At 38.1% G+C, this 23,325-nt stretch overlaps 1 protein-coding gene across 2 annotated transcripts in view; it reads right to left on the reverse strand.

Moving 5' to 3' along the window:
- Positions 1 to 23,325, reverse strand: part of LOC124117410 (ephrin type-B receptor 1-B-like) — a 106,624-nt gene that overhangs the window by 14,206 nt on the left and 69,093 nt on the right. For both annotated transcript variants that reach the window (XM_046479295.2, XM_046479294.2), the window contains exons 4-7: positions 12,602 to 12,757; positions 9,751 to 9,931; positions 8,227 to 8,351; positions 7,578 to 7,786 (exon numbers count right to left, since the gene is read on the reverse strand). In XM_046479295.2, the coding sequence (XP_046335251.2) occupies positions 7,578 to 7,786; positions 8,227 to 8,351; positions 9,751 to 9,931; positions 12,602 to 12,757 (671 nt within the window). The remainder of the gene's footprint in view (positions 1 to 7,577; positions 7,787 to 8,226; positions 8,352 to 9,750; positions 9,932 to 12,601; positions 12,758 to 23,325) is intronic.

Consider the following 23,325-nt stretch of genomic DNA (forward strand, 5'->3'; position numbering starts at 1 on the left):
CTTTTCTTTCATCCTCAAGCATTTTTCTTCTGCCTTCAGGTGTTTTTTGTTCACTGTTAAAATGAGATAAGAAACAGGAGGATTCTATACCACAAGTAATGAGCGTCCGTCTTGTAGCAATGGATTTATCCCACACTGAATAACATTCATTCTGAAAACAGTAAATCAAATTTAAGAACCACCATGAGCTTCCTCAAAGGTTTAATCAAAGATTAAGAAGATAGGTCCACTAATTCCAAGGCTGTTTTTCGCAAATATTTCCATGATTTGGTCTGACATTTTTATATTATTCAGCTTTATCATTAGTTCAAAATTTCTTCAATTCAGAGATTTTATTTACTCAGTTTAATCTCAAATTGCTTTTTGTCCTGTACAAGTATTGCATCCTCCTTTAACAAGGCTTTTACATTAACTATACTTTTACATTTTCTGATGAGAGCTCATGTCCAAACAATTGACAACTGTGAATACTAAAAGACTGAGATGAATAGCAAACAAGCAGAGAAAATACAAGCCTAAATTGCATGGATTGTTCTTCAGGTAGTGTTTGTAATTCTACTCCAATAAAAGTGATCCAGCATAGAATTGTCATAAAACATGTATCTCAGATAACAAAATCTTAATTATCAAATTAAATAAAAGGACTATTTTCAAAGCTCAAACCTTCCAATATGCATCAAGCATTTTTGTGCACATAAAATATCAGAGTAATGTGGTGTTTATTGCAGGGGAGTTTCCTTTAAAGCCAATACCATTAACCATAATACAAGTTTGGAGAGAAATCGACTTGGTGCCATGGAGACACAACCACCATCAAAGATCTTCCTCAAGCAAGTCTCAAACTTTGGGTCCTGCTGAACCAAATTCAATAGATTCACTTTATTGCATCCAAGTAATCTTATTGAACATCCAGACAATGAAGTGTCATGTCACTTCCCATTATGATATGTTTAAAAGTGTGCATTTGCACTGGACTCATTGCCATGGAGCTTGCCATGGAGCTCAACATGATCACAAACAGCAGGGTATGAAACTCCCAACATTTTCAGCCAGACCACAGGGCTGGCTAGCTGAAATACTTGCCAGCCCTGACCAAAACCTGCCTGCCCACTATAATCATATGTTTCTCAGGATAATTTAATTAAAACTTTAAATCGAATTCATTGAACATGAAGTAATGCAAGAAAAGAAATAGCAAACACTTTTTTGGTCAGATTTGTATTTAATATCCTAGAATACATCATGTAAATAATGCTTATCATCGGGAAATATTTAGAATATTTTCTACATATGAAATGTAACCCGACCGTCGGGCAGGGGGATTTGAAAATCTGGCAGCCCGAGTTGAAATCAACCCGTCTCGGACGGTCGGGCCCGGCAGGTATTTCAAACACTGCAAACAGGACTTACACAATTATAACACTAGCTCTTTTTCATCATGATTTCATAGTATTGATGCAAACAAGGAAATTGATCAGCATTACTATGACATACAGTAAATTAACATTCATTCTTACAAAGCTTGAAGCAACACACTGACACAAAAATGCCTCATGCAAATTATTACTGTTATTTTAATTATACAACCTTGATATTATTGCTGAGCAAATTAATTTGCAAATTACTACTTATTAAACAACAACAACGAAGCAAAGGAAAGCCTATTAGCACTGTTCCATCAGTAGATCCAGTGATCATGCAACCAAGGAGTTGGTGGTGGTGGTCACATATATATATACCTGGTCAAGCATGAAAAATATTTGGCTTTGCATGAAACATGTGGGACATACATGTAAATTCAATGTTGTGTTAGAGTAACTTTCAGAGTTTAACTTCACACACATCTTTCCTTTCCATTGTAGTATTTCTAACCTTTTGGTTTAAAAAAAGTAACTTCTGTTACATGCTAACCTGGCATATAAAGGCCACTAGACACTATTTACAGAGAGGCCTCGGGGTCAGGTCAGAAGGAGGGAATTCTTCATGTTTTTAGTTAAATAACAAGATATTATATATTTTAATGCTTCCATTTCACTTTTATTTCTAGTGGGTTTGACCAAATGCAATATCTATGTTCAGTTTGGATCACATGAATTTCAAATGGTTTCTGGAAAATATGTTTTCATTATTCCATGACCATTTCATTACCATCTTATCTATTCTAATAAATACCATAAATATTACCTACCTGTTATAATTAATACCCTAAATATCTCCCCAAGGAAGTGGTAATTATTAATTGGTACTAAGAAAACAGGTGTCAACACTTGCAAGGAACTGTGATTGGCTTCACTGGTTCTTTCACTCATTCATGTTTCATTACAAACATAACGAAGGATACTTTTTAATGTAAGTTTTTATCACTGAAACTAGATTGTTCTTGTGATGCATTAGCATATATTCATAAATCTATCATGAATTATATACATGCTTTATATAAATTTTAATGTTCTAGGTCTAGATAGATGTAAATATAATTTCACTTTGAATCAACTGTTGCCTGATCAACCCAGAAAAATGGCCAAAGAAAGGGATTTCAATAGGCCTTTGAAAGTACTGACCTATTGTTCTTTGTATGGTTTAAAATGAAAAGATGAGCAGAGTTCTAACAATGAGTGAGTGAGTGAGTTTGGTTTTACGCCGCTTTTAGCAATATTCCAGCAATATCACGGCGGGGGACACCAGAAATGGGCTTCACACATTGTACCCATGTCGGGATTCGAACCTGGGTCTTCGGCGTAACGAGCGGACGCTTTAACCACTAGGCTACCCGACCGCCCCAGAGTTCTAACAAGGATGGGTCTCTGGGTCTCGGGTAGAATAACCTGACTCTACTTAGTGCTATATTGCATATTAGTCAGAAGTCAGTATTGGTAGGGAATAATAGTAACCCTGCTTGTACTGCTTCTTACAAGCACAAATACTAGTGGTCAGGACAGCTCAACATTCATAGTATCACCTTGACCAGTTGTCAAGAAAACCTTGTATGTATTATATCATTCACAGTTGGGCGAGTCCCTCTGGACAGGAGTGCTCTCAGGCCAATGTACATCATCAATAATACTGACACTAGGGGTCAAGAATGCCCACTGTGGTCACAAGTCATCCAAGCAAATGAAAGTTCCATGTCTAACAGCTGTGGTGGAGCAAGCCTGAGGCATGTAATCAGAATGATATCAATTTTGTTCCTGGTTGTACAAAGCCAGTAAAGGACTGATGGTCAGGAAATTGGAAAATTCAGTCCTATGCAGTGGCAATAGAATGCTATTTGGAAATAACCTTGATCATGGCAATAAATCATCACTGAGTTAATGATACTTGAACATGACAGGGCATATTATCATGCAACATGACAATAGAGTAGGTTAACCATTCTTAACATACAGAATAACAATCTAACTGAACAGATACCCTGGTTCAGCATACTTCTTACATGAAATAACTCTTCTATGGTCACCATACACATGCTGACTGTCAGTTTAGTCTTGAAATGACATTTATCAGTGCAACAAAATACCTATACACCTCGCACTAGTGCTACAATTCACTATACTACACTGGGTGGTTAAAGACTGGTGCTTACACTGGGTGGTTATGGTCTGTGAGTGGTGGAGGACTGGTGCCAACACTGGGTGTTAATGGTCTGTGAGTGGTATAGGACTGGTGCTAACACTGGGTGGTTATGGTCTGTGAGTGGTATAGGACTGGTGCTAACACTGGGTGGTTATGGTCTGTGAGTGATGTAGGACTGGTGCCAACACTGGGTGGTTATGGTCTGTGAGTGGTATAGGACTGGTGCCAACACTGGGTGGTTATGGTCTGTGAGTGATGTAGGACTGGTGCTAACACTACACTGGGTGGTTATAGTCTGTGAGTGGTATAGGACTGGTGCTAACACTGGGTGGTTATGGTCTGTGAGTGGTGTAGGACAGGTGCTAACAATGGGTGGTTATGGTCTGTGAGTGGTTTAGGACTGGTGCTAACACTGGGTGGTTATGGTCTGTGAGTGGTTTAGGACTGGTGCTAACACTGGGTGATTATGGTCTGTGAGTGGTTTAGGACTGGTGCTAACACTACAATGGGTGGTTATGGTCTGTGAGTGGTTTAGGACTGGTGCTAACACTGGGTGGTTATGTTCTGTGAGTGGTGTGGGACTGGTGCTAACACTGGGTGATTATGGTCTGTGAGTGGTTTAGGACTGGTGCTAACACTACAATGGGTGGTTATAGTCTGTGAGTGGTGTAGGACTGGTGCTAACACTGGGTGGTTATGGTCTGTGAGTGATGTAGGACTGGTGCTAACACTGGGTGGTTATGGTCTGTGAGTGGTTTAGGACTGGTGCTAACACTGGGTGGTTATGGTCTGTGAGTGGTATAGGAGTGGTGCTAACTCTACACTGGGTGGTTATGGTCTGTGAGTGGTGTAGGACTGGTGCTAACACTACACTGGGTGGTTATGGTCTGTGAGTTGTATAGGACTGGTGCTAACTCTACACTGGGTGGTTATGGTCTGCGAGTGGTGTAGGACTGGTGTTAACACTTCACTGGGTGGTTATGGTCTGTGAGTGGTGTAGGACTGGTGCTAACACTACACTGGGTGGTTATGGTCTGTGAGTGGTGTAGGACTGGTGCTAACACTACACTGGGTGGTTATGGTCTGTGAGTGGTATAGGTCTGGTGTTAACACTGGGTGGTTATGGTCTGTGAGTGGTGTAGGACTGGTGCTAACTCTACACTGGGTGGTTATGGTCTGCGAGTGGTGTAGGACTGGTGCTAACACTTCACTGGGTGGTTATAGTCTGCGAATGGTGTAGGACTGGTGCTAACACTTCACTGGGTGGTTATGGTCTGTGAGTGGTGTAGGACTGGTGCTAACACTTCACTGGGTGGTTATGGTCTGTAAGTGGTGTAGGACTGGTGCTAACACTTCACTGGGTGGTTATGGTCTGTAAGTGGTGTAGGACTGGTGCTAACACTTCACTGGGTGGTTATGGTCTGTGAGTGGTGTAGGACTGGTGCTAACACTACACTGGGTGGTTATGGTCTGTAAGTGGTGTAGGACTGGTGCTAACACTACACTGGGTGGTTATGGTCTGTTAGTGGTGTAGGACTGGTGCTAACACTTCACTGGGTTGTTATGGTCTGTGAGTTGTGTAGGACTCGTGCTAACACTACACTGGGTGGTTATGGTCTGTAAGTGGTGTAGGACTGGTGCTAACACTACACTGGGTGGTTATGGTCTGTGAGTGGTGTAAAACTGGTGCCAACACTACACTGGGTGGTTATGGTCTGTGAGTGGTGTAGGACTGGTGCTAACACTGCACTGGGTGGTTATAGTCTGCGAATGGTGTAGGACTGGTGCTAACACTGCACTGGGTTGTTGTGGTCTGTAAGTGGTGTAGGACTGGTGCTAACACTACACTGGGTGGTTATGGTTTCTGGGTGGTTATGGTCTGTGAGTGGTGTAGGACTGGTGCTAACACTTCACTGGGTGGTTATGGTCTGTGAGTGGTGTAGGACTGGTGCTAACACTTCACTGGGTGGTTATGGTCTGTAAGTGGTGTAGGACTGGTGCTAACACTACACTGGGTGGTTATGGTCTGTAAGTGGTGTAGGACTGGTGCTAACACTGCACTGGGTAGTTATGGTCATTAAGTGGTGTAGGACTGGTGCCAACACTACACTGGGTGGTTATGGTCATTAAGTGGTGTAGGACTGGTGCTAACACTGCACATGATGTGTGTGAGTAGTGTTGGGACTGCATTAAACTAAACTGATCACACACACACAATCTGGTGCATAATCGAGGATGAGATGCAAGTTAGGTATACCAATTCTTCGAACTGTTTCAGTTACAGATCAAAGATTAACAGTCTAAAGTAAATGTTTTGTCAAGTTGTAAGAATTGATGTCAGTCAAGCCGAACTTCATTCTTGGCCATGCCATTGCACTTTTGGTGCATTCAATTTTCAAGTGGCGCACATTGAAATTAAGGAGGGCCATCATGGCGAACTGTGTTTGAATTAATTCCCATCTTAAAAAACAAAAATGTATTTAAATACCAAAAGAATATAGTTTGTTTTGATTGAAACCTTATTAAACATGAGTGCTCCCTTTGTGCCTTGTATAGAGCTGTACTGCTGTTCTGTACTCTGCACACTGTATAAGCAATAATTATACACAATGCGATGCCCAAGAAATACCGTCCGGTAACTGCATCAACATATTTTACATTGAGCTCAGTTTCTATGCAGTTAATGAATTACATGGTCGATGAGGTACAACAGGTCTGGAATCAGTTTCACTTTGAAGTGCAAATAATCCCAACGTTTCAAGCAGTGGTAGTCAAAAACTTCAAATGCTGTTTAGAGTTTAGAAGAAAAGAAAATCGGAGTTAAATGTTAAAAAAGATATGTAGAAAACAGACAAATTTCCCAGTTTCTTGGTGAGAAACACTGCATTTGAAGTAAAATCACATCTCATGCTATGCAATGATATCTTATCACAAGACACTAGTTAAAACATGGAGAGGGATGGTTTATGGCCACCCATGCTAGGAAGTCCATGAGTGAGTGAGTGAGTTGGGTTTAACGCCGCTTTGAACAGTATTCCAGTTATATCACGGTGTGTCAACTTAAAGTTGGGAGGAAAGCCCAAAGTGATGCAGGTCTCAGACATTTTCCACTTCGGTGAAACCCACAAGCACAGGTATGGTGCTGACAACCCTAGAAACATAATCAGATTAAAACCCACAATCATAGGTTTCTGGCGTGCCCAAGGAATGCAACTCTGCAAAGCGAATCGCGGCCCCTTAGACGACTGGGCCACCCATACCCCTTCAAGTCCATGGAAAACATAAAGAGCATGAAGCCTTCAAATCAGAAAATGTTTCACTTAAGAAGCTGAATGGACATGACCTCAAGGCATTGTCCATGGCACCGGTCACTGTATGCCCTGACCAATACATCACTGTCACCATGGGCTGCTTAGTCCAATCAATGCAAATGACCAAAACACTCCAAGCTCAAATCTGCAGGGACCATCCATTTTAGACATGGTTCATTCTTTGTAATAAATGGCCCCAAAGCTGCCTTGTTTATATGATCAATCAAGGCTTTCTTATTATAATGTGGCAAGGCCAAGTTGCATCTGCATGTTACCAATGTGAACAATGTGGTATACACAAGGTGCTGTATGGACCTAACAGTTGGACACTTCAGCGTGCCAACAGTATAGTCAGCATTCAAAATTAACGGTAGCCCCAAATATGGGTATCCTAGGCTGAGAGTAAATGGCAAGCATGTGCACTAGCCCGTTTGTTTACTACGATCCAGGTATCATAACATTACTTAGCTGTATCAATGAAATCATATTTCCTGTTATTCTAGGCATTTTTCATACACAGAGATCAAGATTATCTTTTGTAGTTGTCTCGTAAATAAATCCAGAAATCGCAATCAGTTGTTCACACACTTTTCCCCATGATTTACCATTGATATTCAGTTTCAGATATCTAGTTTAAAAGAATTTCAATAGGTGGGGAAATAAGGATAGATGAGATAGCCATACTGATCTTACCTGGAATGCATACTCTGTCTCCAGCATGAACTCTGTGACAGTGAAGTTCTGCAAGTTGGTGTAGTTTAGGATGATATTTTTCGGCTGTGATTTAGGGAAATGCTTCACCTGGAAGCGCTGGACATGCCCGCCCATGCCAACAGGCACATCCCATGCTATTGTGATGTGCTTGGAGCCAACGCCAAGAAGTCTAGAGTTGATTATCTTGGCTGTAAAATTCAATACAAAATAACTGAGCATAAGCCATTAAATAACTAACTCAGCAAATTAAGTGATCTTGTAACACCCTCTTCACATTTATTTAGAAGGAGTATATCGATTCTATGAAAATAATAATACTCCTATTCATTAATAATGATAACAATGAAATTATACCATGAAGTCATAATATTCTTTCCATAATATCTTAAAAATTATGCTCATGTTCACATTTGCTTGTCTCAATCTGTAGAACACAACAGCTGTGTGTGATTACTGACTTTCTGCATCATGGGTTTAGTAGAAAAAAGCCTAATAATAGCATCATATTTAAATAAATATATTTACTTGCTTTACAAAATTACCAATAATTATAAATAAGGACATGATTTCAGTTACTTTTGCTTTTGAGAAAACGTTTTGTTGGAAAAAGTCTCTTTGACAAGAATACCTGAGACATCTGTGATGATGGTTATATCTGTTGATGAGATCTGACCACTGATCTCGGACACTCCATTCTCTGCATGCAACACTATCCTGTACTCAGTGCTGGCCTTCAGGTTGGACAGTGTCACCCTGAAACAGTCATGGGCATGGAGGAAGTAGCACACAAAAAGGTGTTATTCTTTCTTATGAGATAGACAAGAGTTATTCAGAACAGGACAAACTAACTCTCACAGTGAGTGAGTGAGTGAGTGAGTGAGTGAGTGAGTGAGTGAGTGAGTGAGTGAGTGAGTGAGTGAGTGAGTGAGTGAGTGAGTGAGTGAGTGAGTGAGACATGTACCACTTCTGTGAAACCCATGAAAACTAGAAACAGGATCAGCAACACCTGCATTTGAACCCATGATCATAGTTGTCTGGCACGTGTAAGGGACACAACTCTGCATAGTAAATTGTAGTGTGCTAGATGATTCCCCTTACAACAATGAATACCAATCTTTAAGTGGAAAGCTACATGCTGCATGAGATTCAATGCAACACATTTCAACCATATTTGGCTGCTATCTCCTGCTGCAGCACAAGCTGCCACACAACTATCTCTATTTCAATAGAGCTGATAATGAGAGGGGGATTATTTTACTTCCTTTTGTTTCTATGAGATGGAAACTACAAGAATGTTAACATCATGAGAATTCCCCTTAACGACTTGTTGATAAGAGAATTTCATGAATATTCATAAACCATTGTCCCTCTGCTTGTAGTGAACCTGGGTTAATTAAATTCTGAGTCAGCCATCGAAGACATTTACAAAACACAAGCATATCTTTTTTATCCCAATGCTTTTTTAAAAATATTTGTTAGTTATTTGCAGATAATACAGTTTGTGGAGACACCTCCAAGCAAGGGACCTTCTGCAACATGGCTAGCTGTCAGAGGTGAGCCCTACTCTTCCACTGGCTGACATATGCCATTAAAAGAGGGCAATCCATATAATAACTGGGAAAGGGTACTGGTACTTGCAAAAAATGAACAGACCCTTCCCTGCAATTTCTAGAAATACCCAGAAATCACAATTCACATGGGGCTGCTTAAAAAGTCAATCATCTTGGTATTAGATCCTTTCAGAAAGACAAAGAGTCATGTTTCATCCAGTAAGTTAATGATGATTATGAACCAACTAGGAGACTAAAAAAGCATATACTTTAATTTTGTATAACGGTTATCACCATGCCCAAATATAACATAATTATTATTCATAAGCAAGAAATTATGAAAAATAAATTGTAACTGTTCATTTCTTTATAATGAAGTCATTCACATGCAAATCTAAAACTACAGTATGCATATTCATATAGTTCACAAGACTAGCAAGAGCTGGCAATACACAACAGGTCTTCAGAACAAGCTACATACCCTTTGTCACAGATGATACACACATGTACTTATCATGGTCATTGAAATAGAGCAGCAGACCAACATGCTCACAGCTAATGATGAAAAGTTGCAAGGCCAGCATCATGTTGCTGCTTCTTACCTTGTGGTGTTGAATCCCGTCCAGCCGGGTGTGTACTTGACACTGTTGCCACACAGGTCACACTCCACCCTGTACTGAAGGTCTGGCCGCTGACCCAGGTCACTGGGTTGCTGCCACACCAAGGAAACTGATGTTGCTGTCAGCACGTCTATAACCAGTTGTCTTGGCGCAGAGGGGGGGCCTGAAACATTGACATCATCGTTTACCCCCACAGTAGCACTTTGTCTAGTCTGTCATACAGACCCTGAAACAAATATATCCAATACAGCTCATGCAAGTTTATAATGTTTAGAAAGTCTAGATTACTGTAGTATCTGAACATGAAGAAAGTCTCTGGACTCCTTTTTATTATATTTTATAACTATTATTTAACAACTGTTTTTTCTGTTAAATACATTCATTTCAGAGACTAGATGTTAGTCTACACTTTGTCCTATATATAAACCATACATATCCGTCATGTACTTGTGAAGGAAAGACTCCGGTGTGTATCCCCCGTCCAGAAGTTATATCTCCTACGCATTGAAGCTTAGTCATGTTATTACATAAATTTTGAAGTAGTGATAAGGGCAGAAGTCTTAAATTAGTGAGTTATGTTCAGCCACTGAAAGGGAAAAATATAACAAAACTGGCAAAATGCATAATACAAATTTTACAAGCAGGCTCAGTGCTTCCATGTTGGACGTTTCAGAGCACAACAATACAAGGATTCTACTAGCTGTATTTTAGCTGGGGGCTGCAAACTGGTAATATGTATCCTGTATGTTGATAAACAGTCAAACTGTGACATCATGATCATTCTTACAGTGACTTCAGCCATACCTGTACAACTTCAGACAGTCCCCTAAACATGTATGTATCCCATATCTACAATACAACTACTTCTCTTTCCTTCATGACAATGGTTTACAGTTAACTGCATAATCAAAAACAATTACAGCTTTCAACTGGGTTTGATATTAAGCCTGATTGAGTCATCAGCATATTGTGTCACTTATTCCAGCAACTATTTTAACATCTGCCAAGCATTAGTCTTTCTTCCATGATAAATGTGTTTCTATCATTCATACCCGACTTAACCAACTACAGAAAAGAGCAAGCAAGTGGACAACTTGGAGAGATTAGCATTAATCATGTCTCCCAGTCCCACAAATTACTTAAATATTGGCTATTCCATGCTACAAGATTGACAAAAATGTTAATTCATGGGAGACTGGCAATTTGGGCAGAAACCTCACCATGTCATTTATTTGCTGCTGACTTGAGAAAAACGGCCAAGGCTCAAATTCACATTTTCTGGAGGTATCAACAATTTTCGTTAATGCAACAGCCAACTACAGCATGAAATTAACAATCAAAAGAATCATCAACACACAATTTATCGCATTGGCTTTTAAGTTGTCTAATATCAGGAAGGTTATGTTCATGAAGGAAAGGAATTATTCAGCACAATTGTTTAACACAAAATTGGCATTGGGGCTCAGATCGGAAATAATTTTTATTCACATGACATGATCCTTGAAGAAAATGGGAGCAGAGTTAGCTCCCTTGGGATATTCATATATTTTTTTTATCTCCCTACCACTACCCCATCTAAGAGCAAGACACATGATTTATGATAGTTTTATGCCGGCCAAGTGCGACCAGCTCCTCCATCAAAAGTGCTTATTCATCCCTATCTTGATAAACCCTGCAACAAAATGGCTTTTCCCATGTGAAGAAATTAAGCAGACTTGTGATGCAGTCAAAGAATTGTGTGTGGAGTGTTAATTACCAACTAGAGTGACAACTTGCTTGTTTTTTTGTCAGCACCACTCAATGTCATTAAAGGCTCTAGGCAGTCACAAGCATGTTAGCCTTTTGCATTCTAGTCTTCTAACACACAGCTTCACAAGAAATCAATGCCCAGTCTTATTTCTACAAAAGTACATTTAAACATTGTCATACTGAAATATCAAAAATTGTTAATATTCCTATAATAACAAAAGAAATTGAATGAAGTAGGTAAATCAAACCAACTTCAATTTGTTATTATTGTTACCATTTAATATACTAAATGTTGTTGAAAGAAGTTTCATATAATTCTACGTTGCAAAATTATGACTTTGAAGAGAAAAACCTTAGCAAAAGTTAAAAGAATGTAATGGATATTTACATGAAACTTGACAACATTTTCTGCATTTAACCAATTCCCTTCATAATAATGAATTTATCATAACACCAACACTATATGTACTATTATCACATTATGGTGCTAGACCTCTTTCAAAAGCTTCAGGTTCATCCCTTAAACTGGTTCATGTTCGTGATGGGTTGAATGTATAAATGAAGTTTCAGCTATGTTGGCCAATACCTTTCGAAAAAGAAATTGTTTGAACATTTTTTAAACACATAATTGATTGTCAATTAAAAACATTCAAAAGGATAATGCATGATCTGTGTCAGAGGAGAGGCTCCTGATACAGATCAGAGCCAACCATCACCTGAGCTCACGAGGCCTTTGGTCCGGTTGAACTACGAATAAATCTTTGGGAGCATGAAAACATATAGAATTATCTTAGTTTGAGACAAGTGGGCAACTGACTGCTGACAGGAAACAAATTATCTCAGTAAAGGTTTCAGGTATGAACATTAAAATGTGTTGATTATACCAAAAATAGCACAAAAAAGAGGGGATACATAATGTTTCCAATAATGACGTAAATCACACAGCAATCTCAACTAGATTAGTGAAGTTGCACCATCCTGCTCCTGAAAACTTACTTCACATGTTTATGCTGGGGACTAGAAAAACACATCAAGTAATCTGATATATTGATGAAATATAGTCACTGTCACTGTATGTACTCACGAGAACAGGACATGGACTTGGGGTCATGAGGACTGCGATAATAGCCCATATTACATGGGCACTCTCTAGCTGCTGTGTCTGAGGAGTAGCTGTGGGGGGGACACTGTTGGCATGGGCTGTCTCCCTTCACAGATTTGTAGTATCGAGGAGGGCAAGCTGAAAATATTATAAATACCATGAATATATTATGTCATATTTATATCCACATTCAGAGTATTTCATCTTAACATTCCTGGTGTTTTGGCTTAGTTGAGGCGGTATACTAATCATTGAAAACTGCTTTGCATTAGGAATACAAACAAAGTATTCCATTTCTTAATAATATTTTTGATGACCTTCACTTTCATTGGAGGTCACTGAGAATCTTCTAAAACACCATTCCAATTACAAAGGCACAAGATATTGTGTACACAAGGTTTTTGGAACGTCTGCTTCACACTTAGTGATCATGACCATCAAAGTCATCAAAATACATGTGAGAACATTACTAATGCAAACTCAGATGGCAATACAAATACTGACAATACGATAATGAAACTATTTACAAGAAACTTCATGAGTGAATGACCTTCCAAGTAACCTTGACATATAATAGGTGTTGAATTATTTAGAGCTGATCTTTACTAATTGGAAAAAGCTTCGATTTTTCATGAATTAATTTGAAATTTCCTGAAGTTCGAGCCATGTATCGTGTGATCTCTAGTGACCTTGAACTTTTAAGGTTGATGCAAATAAGACTTTTAATGTCGTCCAAATATGTATGTATGTATGTATGTATGTATGTATGTATGTATGTATGTATGTATGTATGTATGTATGTATGTATGTATGTATGTATGTATGTATGTATGTATGTATGTGTGTAGAACTCAGATCTATGGTGGGACTCTGATCCGTGGCAGATTCTCAGATATATGGCGGATTCAACAAATAGGGCAGACATTGGCAGAGACTCAAATCTTTGACAGATTATCACATAATATTAATAATTAGTTATTTCTACAGCGCTAAACAAAGTATAGATTCCTATATTGCGGCAGATTTTTGACTATCAATGTCGTGATTTTATCAGGATTATTTTTATGGTTTCACCTTCGGCACAGCATTGTCAGTGCAGGGAATGCATATTGGTAGGTTTTTTAAAAACGTTCGCCGAAGTTTCATCGTAGAAATAATTTTCTAAGACCTTCCGCACCATCTTTGCATTTGCCCGAGTTAATAAAATCCTCAATATTTTCACGGTTGCCCACTGCAAGATTCAGAGCCTTCACATGAGAAGTGTCTAGATTTTTAAAAAATCATTTGAAAATGATTCAGCATTAGGGTCTTTCAACACTGTTTTTTTCCTGTTGACATGAATCCTCCATAAGAAACCTTTCATTTTCTATGGTGTTCAGTTCCATTGTTTTTGACTGATCGCTGTGTCTATCAGTTGAACTTACATGACAACATCAGGGGCAAGGAGTTGTGACGTCATCTCAAGCATGAGGCCATATAACTATTGAACTGATTGCCCATTCACAGATAAGAGATCATTGCAAACATGACGTCATATGACAATGAGAATCTACCACGAATCTAAAACATATGCCACGGATTTGAGTCCAGCCATAGATCTGAGTCCCACATATATATCAGGACAGTGCTAGAAATTAACAGTTTCAGTCCACTAGTCCTTATAGTTATAACATATAGCAAACTCATTAAAAAGGGAATATTTCTACTAGTCCTTATGATTCTTTAATTATTGGGCAGTTTGGCAAGGACTATAGGACTAGTGCCAATTGCTTACGCTGCACGAGTGTACATGAAGTATATCAGGTATGAGTCTCTAACATCTGTCATCAATGCTTGGGGGAGAACAGTCGCAGTGGTGGTGGATCTTAAATTTGAGCGAGCACATTGAGCAGCATTTTAAGTCAGACATCTTAAACAGGTTTTGCTACAAGCAGTGGAGGGTTGCAAGCAGCAATGATACTTAGGAAATGTGGACCGTGATGCAGCCAACTCCAGGGATTCTTAGTAACTAGCTGGGCAACAAGCTGTATTTTGGCAAAATAAACCGCTGCTTTCTTCCAATCCAATCTTGTATTGGTTGGCAAAAGATAAATCTTTATTTCATAGTTTTACATTTCACTACCTATAAGCTAAGTTATACCATTTCTGTGATGTATGGTCTCAGAGGAAAGACGGCAAAACTGGCAAAATATCGATGACTGCCCCTGGAGACAAAGTAAAATGATTCTCTCCAAAACCAGGAAATGACATTTGTGAAAGTAAGCGACTGTTGAGACAAAAACTACTGACTGGGGGATTTAAGCACATAACTCTCTAGCTCCCTGTCAAGCTGAGTTGTCAGGTAGAAGGTTGCCCTATTGCAGTATGTATCAGAGAGAGTGGTCCCCAGAGGTAGTACACAACCAATATATGACACAAGGCTGTCCCTTCTGTAGAGGAGGTGGTGATCAAAACAGAACTGAATAAGCAGAGGAAGGAAGACTGCATACATAAAGTTTATTTTCCTGTTTTGTTTGTTTGTTTGTTGTTTAACACAGCACTCAGCAATATTCCAGCTATATGACGGCGGTCTGTAAATAATCAAGTCTGGACCAGACAATCCAGTGACTGACATCATGAGCATCAATCTCCACAATTGGGCTATTCACAGGTTTCATCTTCACATCTTGACTACAAGCATACCCCATATATCACTTATCAATCCTTTTTCTTGCACTAATCATTCTGGTAACCACCACTAAAGCAAACATTTAAGGTAATAATCAATATTTTTACTTAGTGTGTGACTGTGATAGATACTTGTATCAAGAAGTAAAAAAACTGTGATCCACCGATGCATCGGTGCATCGTCCCACTACTAATCAGTATGCAATTTAGATAATCAGAAACAATAAATTGAAGAACCTCACTGGTGTTTACAAACAGTGGAACAAAATTTGTCTATTTGATGCTGGAGACAACATTTTAAGAGATTAAAGGGAGTGCTACAGTGTTATCAGTGTTGCCAAATTGCCATTAAATGCTTCCAACAGGTAAAGATATTGATGGAATCAAATTTGAAGTTGACTATCACTGACATAGATAACATGCCTGTGACCAATTTCTCAACCTGTCTCAATGAACGATGACAAGCTGTTTCACATCGGCACACATTTCCAACATGCCTAAATCTTGCTACCATTAGATCATAGGTAATTACCCGGTATATTGCGAATATCAAAACATCCACTCTCAAGAAACGTTTGTTTAGAGCAGCCAGGCGATACTGTCAAAACGACTTACACATCACTCTGCAAGTACACATCTTGTTCAAAGCTGAATGACAACAACGTTCCACCAAATCAAAACATGCAGACTACAAGATCAACTATTCTGTGAATAATTACTGTCACCTAAGGTCTGAACAGCACCGACAAATATCAAATATCATACAGGAAGCATTCAAACCAACACACTGAACACAGCAGCACCCCAGCTTTCTATGTTCTCTGTATATCTCTGTGGCGCATAGGGGTCATGTGTAATGTTCAATCAACAGTCTCAAATTAGTCATTATTCTCGTCACGCACGCACGCACGCACGCACGCACGCACACACAAAATAAAGCTTGCCACTATTTAGACTAAACCGTTTCATTCCACCTATTCACCTATTGTTATTTTCAGGAAAAAAGGAAGTTTTTCTTTCAAATTTGGATGATTTTTGTGTCCAGACTCTTCCCATGCTCATCAGTGTTATTTCTAATGTACGGGATATGATAGGCACTGTCACGCATCTGCAGCAAATATTACAAAGGTTGGACGAGAGAGCCAATGAGTTTCTTTCTGAATGAATACTGTTTGTGTTTTCTCACAATCATTCTCATCCAGCCTATGAATAACTAAAGGCTGACTTGTTCACTGCTGCTCAAGTGCCCTGTTTCTCATATTACATCTTCCAGCTTTATGGTCCAAACCGAAATAAGTATATTACCCAAGTATAAAATGCTGACCAGAAGTTGTTCTTCATGACAATTCTACATATAACAATATCTTTGAACAAATTAAAATCCACTTGTGATCTGACTGAAACCTGTAATCTGTTTTACCCGTGTAGGAATGTGTGACAGGCCAAGGCACTTGCCTCATGTGAAGCTAGTCATTCCACCTGTGTAACCTTGCCTGGGTTTGCAGCAAGCATGTTTGCACATTTTCACCAACACATGGTGAACAGCCAAAACTAGTTTACCTGTTTGCTGCATGGGAACATCTTTGTGATAACCTGGCTACTGCCAAGCCACGTAGTCTCCTCCGACCAGCCACTGAACACATCAAGCATGGTCCACAGTGACCCCAGGAAAACAATAGTCAAACACAGGGAGGCATGCTCTCTGTCTCACAAGCAAACACAATCTACCTCCATCCAAGCTTCCAACACTTCACCAAAACAACAAATATTGAACCTTGTCCTGTACAAAGGCACATTGAAGATGGTGGAAAGGACTAACTTTAATCTCCTAAAACAATGCTCCTTTGTTGAAGCTGCCGGTCTTTTAATCCTTTTAAGTTCAACAATGGGTTGCATCAAATATGTTACAGAAATTTGTTGAGTTTTTTACATTTAGGAATGCTTTCATGTCATGTTAGCAATGCTTGAAATTGGTTCTTGAGTTCTTGTTTTCTGTGTAAATAGTGTTGGTGTGATTAATGCGGAACATGGTTGTATCAGTAATACCCAAAATAATGTTATTCTAATTCTTATTCAAAACAGTGATTGACTTCAAATCAAAAACATTGGTTACAAAAATACCTTTTATCTGTTTTGCACATCAATATCTAAAACATGATTTACTCAAGAGCCTGTGCCAAAATACTTCCACACATACATGTATGGTCCAATACAATATCCAGGGCTCCAGATAATTTTTCATCATCAGTAGTATGTACTCCTTATTATTTCAATATAGGAGTACACTTAGAATTTAATGGATAATCTTGTATTTCATTTTAGATATGCACCACAGCATTGCTACTTTTGTGTAAACAGATCAATAAACAATTTGTTTGTTGTTTAACGCCGCACTCAGCAATATTCCAGCTATATGACCGCGGTCTGTAAAATAATCGAGTCTGGACCAGACAATCCAGTGATTGACATCATGAGCATCGATCCACACAATTGGGATTGATGACATGTATCAACCAAGTCAGCGAGACTGACCACCCGATCCTGTAAGTCGCTTTTTACGACAAGCATAGTCGCCTTTTACGGCAAGTATGGGTTGCTGAAGACCTGTTCTACCCCGGATCTTCACGGGTCTCAATAAACAATTAAAAATACCTTTTTCGTTGTACATGTATGTCTATTGTATAATGCGCACCCTCCTCTAGGGTATTCAGTAGTTTGGGGGAAAAAGCTTCAAGTATTTTATGACCAGAGGTTTTTTACATCGTATCCCTTCAGCAAATTCAGGTCAACGAACAGGTGATAACAAACTTGGTCGATACAAATTTGAAATTTGAGATAAAAAATCACTGGACTTGATGATTGACTGTTTTAAATTGCATTTCCAGTTCTACCAGGCATTGTTTTATATGCAGAGTTTAAGATTACCCTGTGTATTTTCTCATGAACTAAGCTGGACACAGCAATCAGCTGTACACACATTTTCTCATAATCTACCGGTGATTCGGTTTAAAATTACCCAATCATATAACTTTATAAAGAATTTTGACGCAGAAATTGGAAGAATTGTACCTAAAACTATTATGTTATTAGGAATAACATATTCTAATATCATGTTATTTTAGTTGCAGCTTTACTACATGTGTATATACATTTAATTTAATAATAACCATAAGCGTAGCACTAACTTTGATAAGCTGATATGCTGGATATTTTTTACATATGGAATGATATAACCAGTCACCATCGAGGCTCCCGTGCCAGGGCTCACAAAAAACTCAATGATGACAAACAGTCAAACTACAACAAAAAATGACTTAACGAGTCAAAGTATGGCATTTATGATATATGTATCCATTCTCTGTCACCGTTTCAAGGCGTCACCAAAATTGATGTAAACAATATTTAATGAAATTTTGAATGAAATGATTAAAATATGTTACAAACATAAGTCCAGATATACAATGAACACAGTTTGTAACCTTTGCATTGGGGGAAAAAAAGCAAAACTCATTATGGCTTTTATAATGTGCATCCCCTTTATACAGCTGTGTTATTTGGATAAAGGTGCACACTATACTCAAGAAAATACATTGCTTGAAATCAGAATATAATTTTGGGGAAATATGTCTATAAATAAATGTTAGATCGTACATGTATGCTGTGATTCGTACCTATGTTTTCTAAATTACCCCCCACTGCATATTTTCATCCATACATATATGCCGATACAGCCCATATCTGAAGCCCTGAATATCTGTAAGTGGCACCATAGAAGCTGTTGTATCAATGAACACAGGGTTGACTTATGGATGGTAAGTCTCAACAAGTCTCCAGTACAATTTTTCAATATGTTGAAAATCGGACTTTGATTCAATATATAACTAAAGATTTGACCACAGCACTGGCTCACCTGCATATGTAGTCAACAGTTTAAAATGTCAACAAAGACAGCCACTTAGCTCAAGTTGTAAGCATTTGCTATTCAAATATTTTTTCATAAATAATAAGGAATCCAAACCTAAGATCTAATGATTTGAACTAAATTTGATGTCATCACAAAGAGAGACACTTAGGTACACATGACACTCACTCGTCAGTTTGTGAGATCGTGATACGCTAAAAATAGAACAGGAACTTACCAAGTTACTTCCAGTAATGACAGAAGTAGCATTATTTAAGCGGCATCTGTAAGCAGGGCAGAACACAAGGACGTGGTACCTGAGGACGCGCAAACTATTTGTTACATTTTAAAACCATCCCTTCATTTAAAACTGTTTTGTTCTTGTGTTTTTCTTTGTAAACAGATTTCAGATGACAATACATAAATGATTGCATCATTTCTTACTATTTTGATGTGCATCGTGATGCCAGTAGTATCGTCAGTCTGTATCGCGATACAAATCATATCGCAAGATACTCAGCTATAATATTAATTTCACACATTCGATTTGCTTCTCTGCATGGTTATGAACAGATTGGAAAAAGCTGATTCTTAATAATAAAGATGGTAGTTTTCAAAATAAAAGTGTACTGCAAAGATACACATGTATAGTTGTCATTATTGTCTTGGACAAATACACTTAAGAGGAATGTTATTAACTTAATTTTAATGTCATGTTCTAGTGTACCAAAAAGGTGGTTGTCGATGACTGAAAACAGTAACAGTGCTCAGACTGGAGTGTTTGAAGCAGCAGACACAAGTACTGATTGTGCTGATAAGTTCCCAGCACATGCAGTAGCACTACCACCTCCAAAACTGAGCCTCATATGTCAGACTGCGTGACTGTCAAAATTACCTGTTAGATATGAATGTACTGTGTAACATGAGACAATGCATGTGCCCAATAACAAGAGTATACATGAAAGCCAATAGAAGTTATCAGCTAAATGACAGCATGGCAAATACCCCAGGTCACACTGTAAAATGCGTGTTAGAAGATTCTAGTTGGTCGTCTTTCTCGCATCACTAATTACAGCCTCTCAACACGCAATGGCCTCCTAAACTTGGGTCTTATCCTCGACCATGTTTCACTCAACAGTGTACAATGGCACAAGCTAGCATGCAGAATTTCATTGCAACTGATGTTGATTGCTTCTATCAAATCCTGACAGCAGCAACCCTAATGTACAGCTCTTATACGCTTTCAGGCAATCACCATAAGACAACCAATACTCATTTCATAATAGAGGATGTAAAATAGCACTTATTTTCTTTCCGTTTTCTCAAGCTGAAAGCTGAAGTCTGATTTAATTCTATTCTAGGCATATAAATCTTTTCCTTTTGTGAATCCTAGTAAAGCTGAAGTCATTATAGCAGGAATAAAAGGTGGAAAAATTCCCACATTTCTGCAAAAGTTATTGGTAACTTCAACTCAATGTTTCTACTTCATATGAAATCTAGCAGAAGAATAACTCTGATAAATTTATCAATGTGTTCATCAAGGAGTGTGATAAACTTATGAGAATTTACTGAGTATTGTCAAATCAAAACACATGATTTTTATTACCAAATTTGACGTAAGCTAGCTCGGCACTTAGAAAATTGACAAAGAGGGTGCTTATTAAAACACTATATGAGCCAAATTTGTTGTAAATGATCAAGTGCTGGTCAACATACCTAGTTCAAATGTCGGGGAAATTAACACGTTTTCGATAATGGTTACAATGCAATCATACACCCCATCTATGCTGCAGTTTTCTTTAACAAACTTGTCAATATACACAAGAAAATATGGTTTGTTATGTCTTCAAGTTTGACAGGGAGCACTTACCATGCTTAATGGAGTTGGGTGCTTGATATGGTGAAAACGGTATGCTAACTAGTACCTTCAAGATTTGCCAAGCATGCAGGAAAATATTTTCCATGCAGTAAGAATATTTTCCAAAACAATTATATGAGTATAAAAAGAATATGTTTTCTCCAAACCTAACTGATTCCTTACACATGTTAGAGTGATTACGGTCCTTGATCCAAAATGTCCTTTGAATGGCATTATCCTGAACTCTCAAGACACAAAAATTGGCCAATTTAGGAACCATTCTAATTACTTCCTTTAAGATCAAGGCCGTATGACAGACCAAAATTAGTAAGAATTATTTTCGCAAAGGTGCTATTAATTAATTCACATCAGATTGAATTCCACAGCTACTTTGCTTCAACACTATCATATGATGCACAGTTGATTGCAAGTTGGAATGAGTTCCCATCTATTACTTAAGCAATTTTAGACAACAAATACAATTGATACTTTTCAATGGATAAAAACTAATGATCTTTTCCTAAATGCCTTTACTCAATTGGAATAGATCATTTATCTGCATTTCTGCATACTCTTATTCCTAATGTTCCTGGTAAAGTAAACATTTTTCTGATTTTCTCATACCAGAAAACAGACACAAATGTTTTAGTAAATACAAACCCACAGGACATTGATATCAGGTGCGTTCTCTATTTTCACAAAATCTTATTTAGCTGAGTCAACAATTCATGTAACATGTTTAACACCATAAAAGGTTCATTACTGAGACTTGAACTTCAGGTAAACATGAAAAGTATGATGAAATCTTGGTAGGGACAACATGCAAGGCTACATAGATGGTGCCGACAGTTGAACAAAAATAGATCATTTATGACGGCAATATACTTGATGGTCCCTTCCACAGACAAGATTTCTGGCCTCCCATCTTTTATCTATAATGAATGTTGTCCAGTCTCTGAATGTCCATGTTGGATGAAGTAAAAACAATCCATAAAGCTGTCATATTTTCCATGAGCTTTGAAACTGAGGCTATAGATATGTTATCGATTCTGTCTGTGGGTTCTCCAACTCAATGAGAATTATTACTGTATTGACTGTACATATAAATTCAATTCTAAAGCAGAAACATAATGATAAATAGCTTGCTATTTTCTTTACTGAATCAGCAATCACAGTTTGTTTACATGTACAATAACAATATGGAGTTTGAGTTACAAGAACACATTTCTCCAGCTGACTGCTTTGGTAAATCACCGTTATTAAAGGGACTCAATTACAAATGTCGAGTATGGAAAAATTATTCCCCTAACACAAAACCGGTAAACATGGTAAAGGGAACAATGTTTCTGAAACATGTTTACTAGACTAACATCTAGTCTCTGAAATGAACATATTGTACAGAAAAAACAGTTGTTCAGTTATCTTAATAAAAATATAATAAAAAGGGAGCCCAGTGATACTGCAGTAATCTAGACTTGCCAAACATTATAGACTTGCATGGGCTGTAGTTGATATATTTGTATCAGGGTCTGTAAGACAGACTACATGTTTACCTGATATACATATATTTAGAATCAGTTGTTGTGCCGTGTAAAAAGTTTATCATAGTACCAGAGGTACAGAAGCCCACCCACCCTTATTCAATGAGATAGAACTTCAGCCATGAGGGTGTGTTAAACCAGCCTGTTTGTCTTAACACCATACTATAATACAAGTTTTTATGATATTTTCAAATTCTCTTTGTTGTTTAATGTCGCACTCAGCAATATTCCAGCTATTCAGAACCTGTAAATAATCAACTGTGGACCCAACAATCCAGTGATTTATACTATGAGTATGATTAATGATCCACGCTGTCAGTGTGGTGAAACACAATCAACCACTTCACTGAGTCTGACCACTCAATTCATTGGGACGTCCCTCACAACCAGGATAGGGTGATGGAGACTTAGTCTTCCTTGGACTCCACTACAGGGTCACCAGAGATATAGAGATTACTAAACGAGTGTCTGTCAGATACCATTGATCTTACAATGAGTTGTTTCAAAACGTATCTAACGAGAGAAAGCGATTCTTACACACCCTAAAATCGCACCTTTTTAGCATTGAAAAAGATACATTTTGTCTATTCTCATGATCACAGTGGTGCATTAAAACATAACAACACAGAAATAAGAGACTTCATCCGATGTACTGCTTACTACTCATAAATAATGTGACCCTACACAAAAAGGTTTCTGCTAAATCTGTGGATTATCATGGCGATGACGATAATGCAAT

This window comes from Haliotis rufescens, unplaced genomic scaffold (genome assembly GCF_023055435.1).
Source record: "Haliotis rufescens isolate VD_foot unplaced genomic scaffold, xgHalRufe1.0.p SCAF_13, whole genome shotgun sequence".
NCBI classification, from domain to species: Eukaryota; Metazoa; Mollusca; class Gastropoda; order Lepetellida; family Haliotidae; genus Haliotis; species Haliotis rufescens.